Raw genomic sequence first — 22,131 nt, forward strand, 5'->3', positions numbered from 1 at the left:
ACCCCAGGCAAGGTATATTAGATCCTCTCGATGGGGCATATACATTGGACTCCATGTTTAGCTCACGTGGTTTACGTTGGTTAATAGTAGCTCCCACAATCAGACTCTTAGTGCATTTGACCAGGTTTTCAATATTTATGTCAGTTTACAGTTCAACTTATTATCTTCATGATTAGCACTTAGTCATTGCATTGAGTTCAGTTCTTGTCAGTTATACTTTAGTACATACCTATATCTTGTTTCAGATTATATCATTGCTCAGTTATGCATTGTCCAGCTTATATATTTGTTCAGTTTAGTATCTATATCCTGTATGTTCAGTACATTCCAAGTAGTGACACATACTTTACGCTACATCATTTCATGATGTAGGTTAAGGTACTCAGCATCCAAATCACGCTTAGATCAATTATCGGTCCGCATTCAGTAGCTTCAGTGGTGAGTCCTCATATTTCGAGGACAGTACATATGCTTTCCATTTCAGTCTTTACTTTCAGTTTTTAGTTTCTGTTAAAGTTAGCTGGGGCATGTCCCAGCAACTCAACTCAGTTAAAGGCTTCTCATATATAGTAATAGAATTAACTTGACTTATTAAATTTATGTTTCATTATTATTAAACTCTTAGTATGTTTATTTTATTTAGGCTAGTTGGGTATTCCCCATATTCAGTTATCTATCGTTTTAGCTTCTACATAGTGTATATTTTATTTAGTTATTCTTAGTATGCTTGATATATGCCAGACACATGGTTAGATTGGGATCACTCGTAATCCTAGGTCCCGTGTTACGTCAAGGGGGTAGACTCAAGGCGTGACAAACTTGGTATCTTAGCATTAGGTTCAAGAGTCTCAGAATGTCTAAAAGTCGCACTAAGTAGAGTCTCTTTCATGGGTGTGAAGCGCACCACATCTATGAGAGGGAGGCTACAAAGTGTTTTAATAAAAAACTTAAATTTCTTTTCGACTCTTATCGTGCATGAGTATGATCTAATTTCTATGTTCTAACATTTCGTTATGCGTTTCAGCTCACGGCTTCCCATAGAGCTAACACACGGAATGCTAATGCACGTAATGCTAATGCAGTTCCTCCTGTCTCGAACTATGAGGTTATGAATGCATAATTTCGGAATGTGATCCAGCTCTGGGCTCAAAGTGTGGCCAACCAGAACAATCAGTAGGCCCCAATTCCTACAAACACAAATGGTGGATAAGCTGCAGCTATGGTTCGAGACTTTGTTCGGATGAATCCGCCTAAATTTTTAGGGTCGCAGGTTGGTGAGGACCAAAATAATTTCATTGATGAGGTCAAGAAGATTTTTGGGGTGATGGAAGTGACTAGTAATGATAGGGTGGAGTTGGCATCCTACCAACTTAAGGATGTGGCTCATATTTTGTTCACTAAGTGGAAAGACAACAGGGGTGCAGATGCATCTCCTGTGACTTGGGATTGTTTTACTAGAGCTTTTCTAGACAGGTTCTTCCCGAGAGAGTTGAGGGAGGCTAAAGCTCAGGAGCTTATGAATTCGAGGCAAGGGACAGTGCCAGTCCAAGTATACAGATTGAAGTTCACTCATCTCTCGACGTATGCTCCACACATGGTTGCGAATCCAAGGGCACAAACGTGCAAGTTCTTGTTGAAGGTATGTGATTTGGTGAAGACCAAGTGCAGGAATGATATGCTATTAGGGGATATGGATATCTCCAAGCTAATGACTCACGCTCAGCAGGTTGAGGGAGATAAGCTTAAGAAAATGGCTAAGGGCAACAAAAAGGCTAGAATAGGCAACTATAAGTACTGTCAGCATAAGTCGGGTGGTGGAAATCGCTCATAGTAAATCTACATCCCCAGCACCTTTATTAGCTAGTGCTCCATCCCCCAGGTGTCGACTAGATCAGAAAGGTAGGGAACCAAGCTCTAAGTCTCAAGAGAGTGCTTCAGGTAATTAGACTTTTCCAACTTCCCCAAAGTGTGGTAAGAACTATCTGGGTGAGTGTCTGGCTATTAGAGAGGGGTTTTTTGGGTGTGGTCAGTATGGCCATAGGTTGAAGGATTGCCCTTCTTCCAGGTTGGGGAAAGGAGGTAACAACAATGGGGCTCAATCTACAGCTCTAGCAGCACCAACAGGTCACCCAACTCAGCAGGGTGCTTCATCTGGTACAGGTGGCAGTCAACACCAAAACAGGTTGAATGCTCTCCAGGCTCGCCAGGAAAATAAAGATTCTCCTGATGTAGCCACTAGTACATTACGAGTCTTTCATTTAGATGTTTATGCATTGTTAGATCTAGGGGCTACTTTATCTTTAGTAACTCCGTATACAGTAAAATTTGGTGTCAGCCTAGAATCTCTATGAGAACCCTTTCAGTCTCATCTCCAGTTGGTGACCCAGTTTTAGCGAGACGGGTATACAAAAATTGCCCTGTCATAGTCTCTCAGAAAGTCACCTCAGCAGACCTTGTAGAGTTTTAAATGCTAGATTTCGATATCATTTTACGCATGGATTGGTAACGTTCCTATTATGCCTGAGCCGATTGTAGAACTAGAATCGTTTGGTTTCAGTTTCCATGCGAGCCAATATTAAAGTGGAAGGGTAGTAGCTCAGTGCTTATAGATCGATTTATCTCTTTCCTTAAGGCCAGAAAGATGATATCTAAAGGGTATATCTATCATCTTGTTCGGGTCAAGGATTCAAACTCTAAAACCTCAACTCTTGAGTCAGTCCCAATAGTAAATGAGTTTCCAGAAGTGTTTCCAAAAGATCTTCCCAGAGTTGCTCCCGCAAGGGAAATCGATTTTGGAATAGATCTCCTTCCAGATACCCATCCCATTTCGATTCCTCCTTACAGAATGGCTCTGGCTGAGCTTAAGGAATTAAAAAATAGCTCAAAGACCTTCTAGATAAGGGCTTCTTAGACCCAGTATCTCTCCATGGGGTGCTCTAGTGTTATTCATGAAAAAGAAAGATGGTGACATCAGGGTGCTAATTGAACAAAGTCATAATCAAGAATAAGTATCCCATCCCCAGGATTGATGATTTGTTCGACCAACTTCAAGGTGCTAGTTGCTTTTTTATGATAGACCTCAGATTTGGCTATCATCAGCTTAGAGTTAGAGATAGTGACATCATGAAGATAGCCTTCAGAACTCGATATGGTCACTATGAATTTGTAGTTATGTCTTTTGGACTAACCAATGCTCCTGAACCTTTCAAGGACTTAATGAATGGGGTGTTCAAATAGTATTTGGACTTGTTTGTTATCGTCTTTATTAATGATATCCTCATTTATTCTCGGAGTGAGGAGGAGCATGCGACTCATCTGAGAGTTGTTGTGCAAACTATCAAATATTGACAATTATTCGCCAAGTTTAACAAATGTGAATTCTTGTTACAGTCGGCCGCTTTCCTTGGACATGTGGTATCTAGAAAAGGGATCTGAGTAGATTCTCAGAAAATTGAAGTGGTCAGCGTTGGCCCAGACCCACCTTTCCAACAGATATCAAAATTTTCTTGGGTTTGGCTAGTTATTACAGAAGATTTGTGGAATGATTTTCATCCATAGCTTCCCCATTTATCAAGTTGCCTCATATAAGGGACAAGTTCCAGTGGTCAGATGAGTGTGAGAAAAGCTTCTCAGAACTGAAGACTAGGTTGACTATAGCTCCTGTCTTGACTCTACCTGATGATTCAGACAATTATGTGATTTATTGTGATGCATCTAGAGTCAGGTCAGGTTGTGTGTTGATGCAGCAATTTAAGGTTATAGTGTATGCTTCTAGACAACTTAAGGTCCATGAGAAGAACTACCCGACTTATAACCTCGAGCATGTTGCTGTAGTATTTACCCTAAAAATTTGAAAACATTACTTGTATGGTGTTCATATGGATGTGTTCATCGATCATAAGAGCCACAATATTTGTTCACCCATAAAGTGTTGAATTATCATTAGAAGAGATATCTTGAATTCCTCAAAGACTCTGACATGAATGTGCTTTACCATCTTGGTAAGGTCAATGTAGCGATTGATGCTCTCAGCAAACTATCTATGGGTAGTGTAGCTCATGTTGAGAAACAAAAGAAAGAGTTAGCCAAAGATGTTCACTAGCTTGCTCGCTTAGGAGTTTTCCTTACTAACATATCAGATGGTGGTGTGATAGTTCAGAATGGATCAGATTCTTTAGTGGTAGCGGAGGTTAAGGAAAAACAAGATAGTAATCCTATATTGCTTCAGTTTAAAGGTGCAGTTCATCAGCAGAAAGTAGAGGTTTTCTCCCAAGGGGGAGATGGTGTGCTTCGTTATCAAGTTCACTTATGTGTTCCTAAGATGGGTGATTTGAGGTAAAATAGCCTTACCAAAGCCCATAACTCTAGGTATTCTATTCATCTAGGAGCCACTAAGATGTACTATGATCTATGGAAGTCTTTCGGTGGAATGACATGAAGAGGATATAGCAGACTTTGTGAGTAAGTGTCCTAACTGTGAACCGATTAAGGTAGAACATTAGAAATTAGGAGGTATGACACAAGAAATTAACATTAATACATGGAAGTGGGAAGTGATAAACATGGACTTCATTACGGGTTTACCTCGTACTCGCAGACAACATGACTCCATTTGGGCGATAATAGATAGAGTCACTAAGTCCACTCACTTCTTAGCTGTCAAGACTACAAATTTAGCAGAGGACTACGCCAAACTCAATATCAATGAGATAGTAAATTTATGACAGGTTCCCTTTTCTATCATCTCAGATAGAGGTCCTCAGTTTACCTCTCATTTCTGGTAATTATTTTAGAAAGGTTTTGGTACGGGGGTAAATCTCAGTACAACATTTCATCCATAGATGGATGGTAGGGTAGAGCGTACCATTCAGACCATAGAGGACATGTTGAGAGCTTACGTGATTGATTTAAGGGAAGTTAGGATAATCACCTACCTCTCATAGAGTTCACATATAATAATAGCCTCTATTCCAGTATTCAGATGGCCCCGTATGAGGCATTATATGGCGTAGATGCAGGTCCCTCATTGGTTGGTTTGAAGTAGATGAAGCAGGATTGGGCCAGATTTGGTTCATGAGGCTGTGGAAAAAGTTCAACTCATTAGAGATAGAGTAAAGACAACCCAGAGTCGTCAGAAATCCTATGTAAATGTGATGAGAAGGGACTTAGAGTTTGAGATTGATGATTGGGTTTTTTCCTGAAAGTGTCACCTATGAAGGGGGTGATGATATTTGGCAAGAAAGGGAAGCTCAGTCTTATATATATAGGTCCTTACAGAATCCTGAAAAGGGTTGGTAATGTTGCTTATGAGTTTGAATTGCCAGCGGAACTAGCAACAGATCCAGTCTTTCATATTTCCTTGTTGAAGAGGTGTGTGGGTTACCAGGCATCAATAGTACCATTAGAGAGTGTGGCTGTGATAGATAGTCTCACTTATGAAGACGTGCCAGTTGAGATTCTTGACCGTCAGGTTGGTAGGTTAAGAAACAAGGAAGTCACTTCAGTGATTGCTTTGTGGAAGAGTTAGTTCGTAGAGGGAGCTACCTGGGAAGCAAAGGCAGCCATGATGGCCAAGTAACCTCACCTCTTTCCTTCTGATTCCATTTCAGCTTGAGGTAATAGTTTCTCTCCAATCTTTCAGTTTACTTTTGCATAAATTCAGTCTCAGTACCTTGTTCCTCAAGTTATTATTGTATTTCAGCATGTTTGCATGACTCTTGGAACTCAGTTCACTTAGATTTTAGTTTCTAGTACTTAGTGGTAGGAAATGAAGCTCCTTCCCTCCATACTCAGCGTGTTTAGACTTCATTCGAGGATGAATATTCCCAAGGGGGAGATAATGTAACACCCCAGATTTGAGAAAGGGGAATAACAACATTTTCCATAAGTTGCAGGTGCCACTGATGAAGGCAACCCACGACCCGTGGATAGGACCACGGACTGTAGGTGTGGTCCATGATTGGTCACCCCAGCCCTGCCCAGAAAGTCCAGGACCACAGCCTGACCTACCGACCATCGGTCAGACCACAATTTGTGGTTGAGGGCCTGTGGTTCATGATCCCAGTTCCAACTCTCTTAGCAAGACGATGGACAATGAGAATGGACCATCGATTAGACCACGGTCCATCAGTTAGGGTCCATAAGTCTGCAATTGACAATTAGCTTAGGGGTAGTTGGGTTTTTTCCTAATTATATTATCCCTAAACTACATTGTTTACTCAGTTTAAGCGTAATATTCTAGTCAAAATCTTTCCAAATCGATTTTTCACCTAAACTTAGAGCAAATTGAGAAGAAAGAGGCGCAGTTTCCCAAGAACAAGCAGAGGCATCCTTCAAGTTTCATCACCAGGTATGTGGGATTTCACTAGTGGATTCCTTTCGTCCACTACGTAGCTAGAATTCAGTCAAATTCTTGATTCTTGATACTTTGTTCAAACCTAGGGTTTCTAAAACCTTGGATAATTGTTGTGATTTAGCCGTTGTAATATCCTAAATCGAATAAGCTTGATTATTGGAAAGCTTTCTTAGTTCGTTGCATGAAACTCAGAACACTAGTTTGTATGAATTCTCTTAGTTCATGAATTATACTTGCTAGGTCAAATAAACCGATAACCATGCTCCAGATTTCGAATGTTACATTATCAGTACATAAGTGTTGCATTATCAGATTTGCATGTCAGAACTTTGAGCTATCCAGTATTTCAGTTCAGTTGTCAGATACATTTTCAGTTGGGAGTAGGCTTAGCACCAAGATGGACTAGGGTTCACCGTACCTCATAGTCCAAGAACTACGTGCCTCCGTAGGATTAAAAGTCCCCTCTGTTAGGCACCAGATTTAGTGATCACACAAGTTATGCATTTATACCCCTAACAAAGTATATTAGGTCCTCTTGACATGGCGTATACATCGAACTCCACGTTTAGCTCACGTTGTTTATGTTAGTTAATAGGAGTTCCCACATTCAGACTCTTAGTGCATTTTACCAAGTTTTCAACTTTTTTATTAGTTTACAGTTCAACATGTTATCTTCATGATTAGCACTTGGTCATTGCATTCAGTTCAATTTTGTCATGACCCAAGGCTAGCCCCTAGATTCCACACGGCATACTTGACCCCGAATGTAAAGACATTTGTTAGTCTTTCGATTGTAAAGGGTCGTGCCCCTACTTTAGTTTTAGGGTCATCCATTATATTGTTTTTGTAGGTTCCTCCTTTTTTGGTATAACTCTTGTGTACAGAAAGTTGGTATTTCTTTTATTAATGAAACTCATTGCTTGATTAAAACAAGAATATTAAAAATTAAAATATATTAAATAATGGTAAGAGTAGGTCAGTTTGTATTATGAACCAACCCATGATAATTATGAACTTGAGATGCTCGGTTTTATATCACTTTCTTTTTCTTTATTAAGTTTTTCCACTGGCAACTTCATTGTCAACTTTTTTTCCTCCAATTTTTTACCTGGAGGTATTTCTGAGAAATTATGCATAATCTTAAACATTAGTATCCTATTTTATTCTTTTTTGTTTAGTTTTTGTAATTTTTTTAATGGAAATCTTCAAATGCGTCTATGTCATTTGATTTTCCTTCAGCCTAATTACGTTGGTGATACTCTTGTTTCATTTTGAAAAATTTATCAATTATTTCTTTTATACTTGTGGAACAATAGGAAAATTGTTTTTCACTTGGTGAAAAGACCATTACACCAACATCTTCTCCGGTTCAAGACGCAAGTTTATATACATTATGGAACAAGGTATTATTTTGAGAAACTAACAGTTCTTGCTTTCTCAGACTTAATGAATATAAACTTACAACTCGGGCGGCAGGGAATGTTGGTTTTATGGTCTTTTCACTAAGTGTAAAACCATATTCCTATGGTTCCACATGAATAAAAAAATAATGGAAATTTTTTCAGAAGTCAAAGTAGAGGATTGCCAACATGATTATGCTTAGGGAAATTCTAATTGGGTCAACGTATTGGAATATATCCATGAAAAATTATGAACATTGGACGAGAAAAAAAAGTAAATACTACTGTATTAGACTATACACCCTAACTCACAAATACGTCTAGATAAATATATGGAGGAGCAGAAGTTGGCAATTAAGTTGTAGGTTGAGATTGTTAAACAAAAAAATAGGAAGTATTATTCTGGAATGCATTTTATTTTTAATACAAAAAACAAATGTCCCTCCCCGAGGCTACCCCCTTGACGTAAACGCGGGACCTAGGATCACGAGTAACCCCACGCTAAGCCTTAGTTGGCATATCATAAGCATACTTAAGAAACTAAACAACAGATACTATGGGGAAGTTTAAATCATAACATAAACTGAATTATAAGGAATACCCAATAACAGTCTAAATAAAAAAAATCATTGAATAAGAGTTAATGATACTAAAAATTCACTCCAATCTAAAGTTGAATCTAAAACTATATCTGAAATAAGCCTCTAACTGACTAGAGATGCTGGGACATGCCCCCAGCTAACTCTAGCAAAACTGAAACTAAAATGAAAGACTACATGTAAAAGAACACAAACACGTCTTTCGTCCTCGAAGAATGACGACTCACCACTAATAATACTGGATACGGATTGGGAACCGATCTACGCGTGATCTGAATGTTGAGGACCTGAACCTACATCACGAAAAGATGTAGCGCAGAGTATGAGTCAGTACTTGAAAGGTACTGAGCATGCATGATAGACTAAAGCTAAAATAAATATATAACTTAACAAAGCGTACTGAGCAATAATATAATCTGAACATGATAAAGATACTGAGATATACTGAAAATGAACTAAACTAAATGCAATGACCAAGTATATAACATGGTGAAACTGAATACTGAAACCTGGCCAAATGCACTAGAGTCTGAATGTGGGAGCTAATATTAACCAACATAAAACCATGTGAGCTAAACATGGAGTCTGATGTCTACGCCCCATCGAGAGGACCAATATACCTTGCCAAGGGTATAAAGCCATGAATGACGTGATCACTAAATATGATGCCTACATAGGGGACTTATAAACCTACAGGGGCACGTAGTTCTGGAACTATGTGGTTGACTGACCCTAGTCTAACTCAGTGTTAAGCCTACTCCCAACTGGAAATGTGTACAATACAACATAACTGAAATATACTGGATAGCTCAATATTCTGACATGCTAACTAAAAATGCAACATTAAGTACTGATATTGAAACATTTGAAAATTGAGGCATGTATATTTGTATAAAGTGACCTAGCAAGTGTAATTCATGAACTAAAAACAAATCTACACAACTAGGTTTTGAATTTTATGCAAGAATCAAGCAACATGGTTACGAAAACATAATAATCTGATTAGGAATATTATAACAGATAAATCACAACAGCTATCTGAATTTCTAGAAAACTTAGGTCTAAGCAATATTTAGGGAATCAAGCTTCTAACTGAATTCTAGGGACCTAGTGGATGAAAGGAATCCACCAGTGAAACCCACATACCTGGTGACGACTTCCACAGAGAAATCTTTCGACTTTAAAGTTGGAACAGAAGAGAACTTGATAGGTTCTTGGAAGGGTTTTGGTCGATTGTTTCTCCTTTTTTTCGTTCTAATTGGATGAATTTTGGAGAATGAATCTCTTAGGGTAAGTTCTAATTTAGCTACTAGGCTTAAATTGACCAAAACAATGTAGTTTAAGTGTTAAGCGTAATAGTTTAGATGTTCAATGCAAAGGGGAAAAGACCAAACGACCCTCACTTAAAATTTGCCAAAGCCATCGACGACCCCTAACCAACAGACTGTGGATTGAATGACTGACCATGGACTAACCGACAGTCTATCCCGATAGGGCAGTGTTTGACTTCAGAGATTTGGAAGCTAGGGGTCTGGTCCACAAACCTTGGTCACACCTACGGTCCGTAGGTCTTGGCGTGGTTCTAGACTTAGCTGATTTTTTCTAGGGTTCTACGAGGGAGTTGTAGGTGGCCAACCACGGACCCCACCTATGGTTCGTAGGTGGCCTCCGTCAGTGGCACCTACTCTTTTGAAAATCTGTGTTTTTGTCCTTTCTGAATCTGGGGTGTTACAACAAACGCGTCATAATGCGCAAACATTACAAATACACTCTATTCATTATACGACATGTTGGCCTTTGTTTTATTAATGGAACTCTTTGCTTGATTGATAAAATAAACAAACAAATTTATTAAGGGTAAGAGTTGTGCAAGTAGTGCTGTTATAGCCTATTGTTTATGAGATATTTATGTAACCTATCTCAATCAGAATTTTTTTGTGTTGGATTGGACAATATCTCATTTATTGGTTAAATCCATTTTGACATGCTAACCATTATTTTCATACATTTTCAACCTCAACGTCCACTATGGTAAAGATATTTTCATGTGGAGATTGTAATGCATTGATATTTTATGAGGGAAATTAATATTGAAGGGATTGGTATAACTCTTGTATACAACAAGTTGGCCTTTGTTTTACTAATGGAACTCTTTGCTTGATTAATAAAATAAACAAACAAATTTATTAAGGGTAAGAGTTGTGCTGGTAGTGTTGTTACGGCCTATTGTTTATCATATATTTATGCAACCCATCTCAATCAGACAATTTTTTGTGTTGAAGTGGAAAATATCTCATTTATTGATTAAATCCATTCTGACAAGCCAAATTCATTTTAAATTGACAATTTTCCTTCTTGGCTAACCAATGTTTTTATACATTTGCAACCTCAACGTCCACTATGGTAAAGATATTTTCATATGGAGATTGTAATGCATTGATAGTTTATCAGTGATTAATAATTTAGAGATTGTTATACATCAATTTATTAATTTCTTTGAAATAATATTGTTTTTATGTCATGAACCAGACCGTCATGATTGGCACCCACAGTATCACTCCGGTGGGAGAACCACTACTACAATCCAAACTAAGTAACAAAACCAATAACTAAGGCATTTAAGTCAATACTAAGGAAAGAAAATATAGTTCCCATAAATTCTAACAAAAGTCTAACAATGGTAAACCAACAATGCGGACGAATAACCTAGAACCTGAAAGTCAATGTACCAAAACATCTAACAATGAACCAAGTCTAAATAAGAAGGGATACAACCCCAAACTAATGAACTAGTCAACTAACTAAAACAATTGTCTAAGTCCGGAAATGGTGAACATAGACGAAACAGAATCCCATGGCAGTCCAAAAGAATTGGCTCACCCTTGAATTCGAACGATCATTGATCTCCTAAGCGAGGTCTGTCAGTAGCCGCTTGAAGATGCCTTGTACTCAACAAAAATAAGAGCAAGTGCAGTATAAGTAAACAACCACAGTGTACTGGTAGGATCACGCGGTTATCCCACAGATGCAACATATGCAAGTCCAGACAACAATATAAGCACATTCATATATATCAACATGTACAATATTATCAATATTTACGAACAACGATTAGTTTCACATTTTATATCACATCATTGGTTCTCTTATGGAACCCAAACCCAAATAGTTAGCATACAGAACATGGTACCCGATCCCATATTTATGTTGGAACATGGCAACCTATCCCATTTTTATGCTGGAACGTGGCAACCGATCCAAGTTAGTTATGCCAGAACGTGGCAACCGATCCATTCAACACACCACAATCACAAACACAAGTATATCATCAAGATCATATAAGCCATGATTTCATGGCATTCATTATTCATCTATCTCATTTACAACAAGTGTGATCAACATTGCAACATTCATATACATACAAGTATCATAATGAAGCAAGAACAAGCATACATCACACAATCATAGAATCACAACCATCACCTACCTCGAAACAAGCTTGAAACCCTATAAAACTTGATCCTTCCTTTTCCAAATTCGTTCTCCTTGTTCTTGGTCTACAAACAATCAATACAATATGGGAATCAATAAACAATCACTAATTACCTGGATTACTAACAATTCTATGAACCCTAGATCAACCCATGATCAGCAATCATCCAAATTAGGATTGTTTCCACCATAGAATCTAGATCAAAACCTTCCCCCATCATTATTCACCCATTCTATCATGTTCTATGGATCGAAAAATGGATTCGGGAGTGAAAAGCTTACCTTTAGCCTCAAGAATGGTGAAAAATGAGTAGGAGTCGTTTGGGGTTCTTTCCTTAGCTCTAAAAGTCTTCCTTAGCTCTAAAAGTTGAAAAGGGCATAATGAGGTCGTTTAGGGGTTTATTAATGACTTTAATTCATGTCTAGCCAGCCACAGCAGTCGTCACCCCGTTGTAGCGGCCCCACCAGAGCAGCAAAACCAGCGCCAAAGCTGCTGAAACGAAACAGAGAGCTATTCCAGGAATTCCAAAATTCCCATTTCACAACACACCTCTAACTAGTGACGATCAAAAAATACCTTTACTCTAAGATCGATTCCGAGAGTTCTACTCACCCAAATTCAATTACGTAAAGTCGTACAGATTTTTTGACGAGTTATCTATCCCCTCATGAATTCAAAACACAAATACTTCACCCGATTATTACCAAATTTCCCTACACCTTAAAGACTCCAATTTCGTCCAAATCTAGACTAGGTTGGGAAATTTCAGGATACTACGAAAAAAGTTTACTGACCCAAAAAATTTTCCGTTGGCTTTTCTATTACGATGGAACCCGATCGTTACATTTTATTGTCTACATTCCTAATGCACATATTTTTATTCCACGTTCTAATCAATATAAAATAATAGTTATCGTTAGTAGATGTTTTATAAACTCATACTAGGTAATTTACCCGCACTTCGCGCGGTCATAAGTAATTTTTGTAAGCTTTTGAACAAACTTTCCAATAATCTTCTCTTATAATTAACAAAAAAAAAAAGTAAATTTTAGTAGGTTTTAAGAACATTTCAACAGAAATTAAATGATTTAACATTATCACTTATCTAAAGAATTGGAAATATATAATGAATGATTAAAAATATCTTGATAGCTAATCATTTTTATCTTTTACATAATTTATCGTAAACTATGTTTGATTATATAATTGTCTTGTCAAAATTGAATGATGTTTTTATGTAGCATTTAAACATTACTTTTTCTATTTTTCGTACATGAAAAATATACAATCTGATAATTTTATGGTAACAACAACTCCTTGGGAAAAAAAATCATGTGAAATTTTTCGATAATCAATATTAATTACAAATAAGTTAAAATCATTAAAAATGTACACCACAACAACATAAATAATTTTTTTAGAGACAATCTACTTGCCTGATGTCAAACGTTCACCACTTTCGTTATTGTTACTTTGTTACTCTAAAAATATTATAGAAGGAGAAAAACAAATTTGAAATAACAGCAAAATAATATTGTTGACCCTTTTAGAAATTCATTCTTTATTAAACTGCAGCTCTGAAGGCCCTTCTAGATGCTTCATCAATGCAACTTTATGACTTTTTCAGAAATATGTATGTATAATTGTTGCATTATGAAAGTACAAGTAGATCAAAATGTTGGATTCTAGACTCAGGTTAAATAAATATTCTTGAACATTAAAAAAATAAAAAAGAGTCTAACCTAGATAACTCAAACACTCAACAATGACTTGGGACATGAAGGACAACAAATATATGTTAATACACATATCTTTGTAGCTTAAGATATTACTTTTATTTAGAGTAGGTTTTGTTTCATATTCTTCAAATTAATCTTGTCGACAATAGTCATAACTCACACCAAAAATATTTAGAAGAGCTGAATGAGAAGGGAAAAAAAGAAGAACATTAAAAGGACGAAAGATTTGTACAAATGAGATCATATACATACCAAACAAAAAATAATCAGTACAATTTTAAGGATACAACACAACGTCGAGAATAAACATACCTTAAATGGATTAAACTATGAGATATGCAATGACGATAACAAATCATTCTAACTAGAAAGGTTCCAATGTTTGGAAATAACATACCTCAAAATAATTTACTAACACTTCAATCAACTTTCAATCCTTCAAGTACTCATAATATCCACTGATAAAATTTAGTAAAATAGATAACAACAACACAAAAATGAAAAACTATGGGCATGCAAGTTACTAACTCTCAGAGGATTTTCTAAAAAATACAATATCCCATCCTTATGTGAAGGAATTACCTTATTGATAAAGAAATTAGAGATTTGTAAGGGCTTCTTTTAGTTTACCTTCAACAATTTTAGTAGGAAAAACTTGCTTGAATACTCAATTAATGTTTGTTATTTAATCTGTACTAACAAATACTTATAACAATAACTTTGCATAAACATAAACATCAAAGTTTAAAACATGTACTCAAAAACAATAATTAATAATATAATCATAAATTAATTACTCTAAACAACATACTAGGATCTGTAACAATAGAATGAAATAGAATGGAAAAAATCGAGCCTATTGAATGCATAGTGTCTCCTTAAGAAAATCATTCCCCTCTAGTACCCAAACTTTAATGGAATAGATCCGCTCAGGATAGAACGATTCTATTCACCAATGCATTGATACAAAAAAAATTGTGTCAATGAGTCATTCAACAGCAGCAAAATACAAAAAAAATTAACTGTCCAGAAGAAGAAGAAGAAGTTCAAAAAATTTGTTGTTTTAAAATGAGAGGAAATTCCTCTATTTATAGGAAACAAGGGTAGTGTGAACAACTGTTTATCATGTATTATCGGAAAAATCACAACTCTTTGGAAAAGTTACAACCCTTCGAAAAGGTCACAACCTTCCACAAAAGATCCCTCCAAAAACATGGAAGTCACAAGTACATGGCAATTAAAAATAAGAGTACAAGTCCCAAAACTGGACAAAAAGCAAAGTTTTCTCAAATAGAAAATGCCTAGCTATATAATAAACAGAAGGAGACCTACAAGTCTAGAATGCCAAGTGCTCACCCTTGTCTCTGATCTGAAATGATGTTGATGGCATTAGAAATTACCATCTGTAGCTGGTACTAGGACCTATATCACAAAATAATTACTTGCCCAAGTAACCACAACACTCAGAAAGGGACCACCTAACCAGCCAATCGAATCCCAGCCCAGCTAGCAAGAGTGAACTAGAGGGTATGTAGAAATGTTCTAGGCGACCTAGCTAACCAGTTTACTCTCAGGGGCGTAAGCCGCCCATCTAGAAAAATAGATCCTGGGGTGTGCCGACTCTAAATAGGATCTCTATCTATCAAGGAAGCCAACTCAATCAGTCCACTCCTATAGGTGTATGCCACCCACCTAGTAAGAGTGACCTGGGTCCATATCGAGTCTATCATCATAGTAGATTTTCACTCTTTTGGGGCTTTTTTAGTTAAACAATTAGTGTCGTCAATGCCTATTTATGTCGTATTATGATAATATTTTGATGTTTTGAAGCTAAAAATTCTTAAGGACAAGGCAAGGATTAATACTTGAAAAAGAGGTCAATAACATCGAATGGAGTACAAACTCCCAACTGGTAGTGACCTAACAAAACAAAAATGGATCACCAAATTGCTCAGACCTTACCAAAGTTAACATTGTTTGATGAGAAAATACCAAGGTATGTCGGCAAATAAAGTATGCATTAGTGATGCACCAATGTAAAAAGTTGATCCCAAATTCCTTTACCAAAAGTGACATAGTACTGAGCAAAGATAAAGGTCAAACTACGCCATAGGGTGGAAATTGGCAAGCCCCCGATCGTGAAAGGTGAACTTCATCGAGTTTACTTGTTCGGGCTCAAACACCTAAAGCCCGATGCTGAGAAATGGCGAGTTGAAGGATGGAACAACGATCCACCTATTATGCTAGACTGGCCTGACTAATGTCGTCAAATGGGATGCGAGGGGCATTTTGGTTTACTTTTTAGGGAAAGTATAAATAGTTCTAATTAGTGAGAAAATGTATCTTTTGTCTAATCTAACTTTTTGATATTGAAATAGACTTTTTAGTTCCTCTCTTAGTTTTTGGGTTTTAAAATACTCTCGTAAAAGACATCTGAAGGTTGAAATTGAAGTGGGTGTTGAAGATTCTTGTTAATTATCAACTAATTAATTGATGAGAACATCATGGCTATAATTTATTTTTCTTTTATGATGTTTGTCTAAAACACCAAATCTAGGGGTGTGATTATGTGGTTTGGTGTTGATATAATTTAGTGGGTGTTGTGCCTTTCTCTTCTTTATTGTTGTTCATTCATGGATATGAGTTATTTAGCATGGGGTTTAACTTTTGGGTTAAGATGGCCAACTTAATCCTAGCTTAGATGTTCACTTGGTATTGAAAGAGACCAGTTAAAGTGGGTAGATAGATCAATACTTGCAATTTAGGGTTGATTTTTGTAGTTTGCTTGAAAGAGAGATTATAGTTCAATTTTATTTTCCATATCTGCTTGAAAGAGATATTTTAATAAGGAAAAGGGTTGTTTTGTGATTTTCATATATAATACCAAAAGAATATTCTATGATATTATGCTTTGAGATTGAACAAAGATTAGTGTCATTGAAGATTACCTAGCATATCTATTGTTATCTAGTGTTATAGAGCAAGCGCATGAACCCCTACTTGACATAAATACAAATCCCCACACCCCATAGATCTCCTCTTAATTGTGAAACCCTTGTTTTTGTTAGTATGATGAATTAATAGAGAATAATTTTATATATTCATATATAGTATTGTAAATAAGTTTAATTATACAAATTTTTTAATGTAATCATCGAGAATAATATTGTGATAGAATAGCGAATATGGAGAGGTAGCATAGCAGATTTAAGGGGAAGATTGAGAGGGATTGAATAGTTTATCTTTAGGGACAGGAATAACGGATCTTTAAGGATGTGTAATGTGTATACTCAATATATAAAGGAAAGACTGTCACTTTGAGAAGCATTCATCAAAATATTTACATGGTATTAAAGCTTTCTCTTTGATGTCATGTTTCATAGATTTTTTTTTTGAAAATCTTTTTTTTGTTGACTATTCGTTGACAATTAGTCCTTAACGCCTAGGACTCTTGGTCATGGTCATTCTAGTTTTTTCTCGAGTCATTGTATTTCTAGTTTTTGTAGCTATTCAAAAGCTTGAATTCACATCACTTGAATCCTTCAATGTTCTCTTCAATGGAAATAATTGTTCTTCTTGGGAATTTTGGTTTTTTGTCACCGGAAAATATATATGGGGTCAAATAGATGGTAGTGATCTTGCTCCTATTGATCCTACCAAGTTAGGTGAATGGAGAATTAAAGATGATCAGGTAATGACATGGATTTTAGGGTCAATTGACCCTCTTATTGTTCCTAATATATGGCCTTATTAGATAAATAAGGCTATGTGGGATTATATACAAAAGGTTTACAACCAAGATAATAAAACAAGATGCTTGAAGATAGAGTTTTAAATTGCTAACTACTCTAAACGTGGTCTCTCTGTTAAGGATTATTATTTTGGATTCCGATACTTATGGGCTGAATTTACAAATATTCTTTATGCCAAAATACCTTCTAATAATTGTTTGTAATTGAGGTAGGTCATGAGCAAAGCAAAAAAAGATAATTTTCTGATGAAATTACGGTCCGAGTTTCAGAGTGTTCGCTCTAACATGATGAACAAATGGTTCCACTATTGATAACTCATCTTCATGAAGAGCTCTTACTCTTGAAATGATACAAATGATCGTTTCAACCTTTTTATTCGGATTACAAAGTAATAATATTACATCTAAATTTAGTATTGTTGATTGGGTGCTTCCAATCAAATGACAAACTCAAAAAGCATACTAAAAATGTTCGTGAGTATCAAGGTCCATCAGAAATATAGATTGCAAATGGTAGTAATTTACCAGTTACCAGGGTTAGGGATATTACTCCAACATTCAAAAATGCTTTTCTTTGACCAAAGCTCTCAACTAGTCTTATTTCAGTTGGACAATTGGTGGATAACAAATGTGATGTAAATTTTTCTTGTAATTGTTGTCTTTTGCAAGATCAGGTGTCGAGGATGACAATTGCAAAGGGGCCTAAAGTTTGAAGATTGTTTCTTAGACATTGTTTCATTCCTCATGTTCTATCCTTTGATTGTACTTCTACAATTGGTTAGACTGAGGTTTGGCATAAGCGTCTAGGACATCCAAATTCTATTATGTTGTCTCATTTATCTAATTCTTGTTTATTAGGGAATAAAACTCAATTTTAAACTTCTTCCATTGATTGTTGTACTTTTAAATTAGGAAAAAGTAAAACTCTTCCTTTTCCTAATTTTGGTAGTCATCCTACAAAGTGTATTAATGTTATTCATAATGATGCTTCGGGAATTTCACCAATTTTTTCTTATGTATTTCAAGTACTTTATGACATTCATAAATAATTATAGTCGGTTTACATGTGTATAGTTTCTTCAATCCAAAGATGAGGTATTTTCCATATTCAAGAAATTTTTGGCTTAGATTGAGACTCAATTTTATATAGGCATCAAATTATTAATATCTCATTGTGGTGGAGAATATAAGTCTTATGGATTTGATACTATAGTAAAATCCTCTTCATAAGTCCTTTCTTACAGGCTATTCAAGGTCTATTGGCTTTCTTGCTTATGCAGTACTTCGAAGGCTAAGCCTCGTTTATGCACCGAGAAAGATCATCGGTAGGAAAGCTCTGTTATGCACCAACGACGGCCCCTTCTCTTTACCTTTCCCGTGCCCTACCTCATTCCTTTGCTGGCTTGAATTCCATCTCTTTTCTTCTTTGTTTGCGAGAGTTACTCATAGGACGACCCAAAAGAATTTCTTTCTTGAGGATGAAATTGTCTCGCAAAGCTCTTGTCCATATACACCACAACAAAATGTGGTTCCTAAGCTTAAAAATTGTCAATATTCAGATGTCTCTCATACATTGTTTATTGAGTCCTCTATCCCTTCCAAGTATTGGGTGGAAGCATTGTCTATTGTTTTCTATTAATTAATCTACTACCATATAAAGTTCAAAATCTTGAGTCTCCATATTATCGTCTTTATTACCAAAATCCTAGCTACGATAATTTTCATACATTTGTTTGTGTTTTTTTGTGCGTCTGCCTTTTTCTCAACATAATAAGCTATTTTGTTCAGTCTACTAAAGGTACTTTTGAGTTATGGTACTTCAAAGAAAGGTTTTATTTGCTATGATCCATGTTCTGAGAAATTTTGTGTTTCTAAAATGTTGTTTTCTTTGAAAATTGGCATTATTTTCTACTCACGGCGAGTCATCTTCTATTTATCCTCTTCATCCTACTTCTGAGGAATTGTCATCTTCTTTTGACTGATTCAAACTTAGATTTGTGTATGAACGACATCGGCCAACTCTACTCGTCCTGAAACTGATCCACCACCTGAAACTGCACCATAACTAGGCTTTTAGAATTCTTCAAGGTCTAATCCTCCTAAGCCTACTCGGTGATCAGCTGGAGTATCTCATAATCCTAATTGGTATGCCTTTCCCTCTACTTTATCCACCATTTTTGCTACAACTTCTTACTTACAAGTTTACCAGTATCAATATTGGCAGAAAGCAATGGATGTAGAACTTTTGTCCTCTAAAGAAAATAACGCATGGGGTTGTTTCATGGCCTTCAAATGTCTATCCAATTGGATGTAAATGGGCTTATTCAAATAAAATTCACTCTAATGGAACTCTTGATCAATACAAAGTTTGATTTGTTTTTCTTGGTAATAAATAGGAGAATGATGTGGACTATGAAGAAACTTTTGCACCAGTAAAAAAATGACTATGGTGTGAACAATTATTGCCATCGCTTCTTCACAAAATTGGTCTCTTCATCCAATTGATATCAAAAAAAAAATTCTCCATTGTGATCTTAAAGAATATATTTATATGAAACCTCCACCTAATTTGTTCTTATCACCTACATGGAATGTATGCAAGCTCCCCAAAATCTACATTTTCTGACAGTTCCTCGCATCATTAGGTATCTTCTATGAAAATCTACTAATGGATTATTCTTTCCAAGATTTTCTACTATTTGTATTATTGCTTTTAGTGATTCTTAATAGGCACGATGTCCTTATACTCGTTGTTTAATCATTGGTTGGTGCATGTTTTTTAGAAAATCATTGATATCTTAGAAGAGTAAGAAAAAAGATTGTGTATCCAAATAATCAACAAAGCTTGAATATTGATCTATGTCTACTGCTTGCGCTAAGGTTGTATGGCTTCGTTGATTACCTACTGAGAAGGGATTTCTTCAATCTAATCCTACTCTTTATCATTCTTATAATACTAGTGTTATTCAGATTGCTACTAATCGGGTTTATCATGAGAGAACCAAATGTATCGAAAAAGATTGTCATAATATACAAAAAGTTGTAGATAAAAGAGTCATTACCCTTCCGCACGTGTATAGTGGTCTTCATATAGCTGATACATTTACAAAATCCAATGCATGACACCGCCATCAATTTCTATTAGGCAAATTGATGCTTTTGATCGAACATGATGAATTAATAGAGAATGATTGTAAATATTAATGTATATAGTGTTGTAAATAAGTGAACTTATACAAATGTGTTGCAGTAATTGTAGAGAATATTATTCTGATAGAATAGCGGATTTAAAGGGATAACATAGTAGATTTAGAGGGATTTGAATGGTAGATACTGTGGCCCAGAACTGGTTCGAGTTCATTAACAGAGTATCATCCCTCACATAATGAATCTATCCTTTTACATCCCAAGGTGGTATTAGTGGGCACTATCATTGATCGAAAATACATCATTGTGGGACACCCGTAGTTGATCCAACAGCTTTGGCTTCTGATGCCACCACATCTGCTCCTTCTGCTGAGCAGGAACGCGTATCTCCCAGTGTGCCTCCCACTCCTACTACTACTACTACTACTGATGCTGTAATTGTGCCTTCTCCCGTTACTACTTCCCATGATCCCTTGACTCAACCATTAATTTATCAGGGGCTGAGAAGAACATGCCAACGGTGATTGATATGGAAATTGAGAGGGTGATGACCCCTTTGAGGGATAGGGTGACCCATTGTGAGAAATTGGTTGAGTCCCACAGGATGAGGTTGGATAACCTCACTGCTCGATTAGAGGAAAAAGAGGAGGCCAATGGTATTTATAGTGTGCTTGACACTATGAGAGGTCAACATATTACCTTGCGAGTGGATGTAGACCAGTTGCGATCTACTGATATTTCGATTCTATAGGGTGATGTTCCCCTACCAGACGTTCCATCCTTCATGCCACAAACTATGCCCTATAGTTAGCCTTCTTCTAGTGTGAAACAAAGTAGAATAGTTGAGGGTGTTGCAATTTTGTTGAGGATGTTGTTGATGATGATGAGTGGCCCGATGATGATTTCACCGAGGAGATCGATGAGGATTAGCTGAGGAGAGATGAGGATGAGCATGGGATTGTGAAGACACTTATGGTGTTGCAAGACACCGAGAAGATGATTGTCAAGGCTACCTTGGAGAGATCCGTTCAGAAGACCTCCGCAGTTTGCACTTGTGGAGTCTCTTTAGACTCTACCATTCCTCCCATGATGTGCAGGGCATTGATGCCCAAGCTAATGCCAAATTACTGCTACATGTGATATTATTGCCAGACATTGATGCCCCAGATGATTCTACTCCTCCAGAGACTCATCCCATTGATTGAACTCCATAATCTTAGCCTGTCAAGGGGACATTATGACACTTTCTCCCGTACTTTGTACTCTTTCATTGAGGAAACTACTTTTATTTTTGTTAGGGTGAGGGCCTTTGTGCCAATATTCCCCTTTTGCTTTGTGTTTTGTTATTTTTATGTTTTGGATCATTGTAGTTTTTACTTTTTCTTATATTAGAGTGTTTCATTTGGTTTATGTTTATCTCTTGTTGCCGTTTTTGTTTTTCTCAAATTATAAACTACCCCATGGATTTTGAAAATTGTGAAATCCTTGAGTTTTAATTGAGACTATTTTGAGGATTGATTATGTTCAATATCGATGTCTTTAATAGTAGACATGAAGAGCATGATGTATAGTGTGGGTGTTGCAAGAATGAAATTGATGTGGTTGCACTTCCGAGATATCTCTTTGAATCTTTTGTTGACTAATTGT

The 22,131-nt window shown here is 36.3% G+C and overlaps 1 protein-coding gene across 1 annotated transcript; it reads left to right on the forward strand.

Moving 5' to 3' along the window:
* The first annotated feature begins 1,219 nt into the window (after positions 1-1,219).
* Positions 1,220-21,689, forward strand: LOC125873856 (uncharacterized). The gene is made up of 4 exons (XM_049554705.1): positions 1,220-1,791; positions 2,006-2,238; positions 20,806-20,918; positions 21,582-21,689. The coding sequence occupies exons 1-4, from the start codon at positions 1,220-1,222 to the stop codon at positions 21,687-21,689; spliced, it is 1,026 nt and encodes a 341-aa protein (XP_049410662.1).
* The last annotated feature ends 442 nt before the right edge of the window (positions 21,690-22,131 follow it).

Source organism: Solanum stenotomum, chromosome 8 (genome assembly GCF_019186545.1).
Source record: "Solanum stenotomum isolate F172 chromosome 8, ASM1918654v1, whole genome shotgun sequence".
Classification (NCBI taxonomy): Eukaryota; Viridiplantae; Streptophyta; class Magnoliopsida; order Solanales; family Solanaceae; genus Solanum; species Solanum stenotomum.

Excerpts from the sequence above, each read along its gene's own strand:
- LOC125873856 (XM_049554705.1), top strand. The coding sequence starts at position 1,220 with ATGGTTCGAGACTTTGTTCGGATGAATCCGCCTAAATTTTTAGGGTCG. Across the intron at positions 1,792-2,005 it reads GCTAGAATAGGCAACTATAA|AGAGGGGTTTTTTGGGTGTG; the intron begins GTACTGTCAGCA and ends TCTGGCTATTAG. Across the intron at positions 2,239-20,805 it reads TTCTCCTGATGTAGCCACTA|TTGATCCAACAGCTTTGGCT; the intron begins GTACATTACGAG and ends GGACACCCGTAG.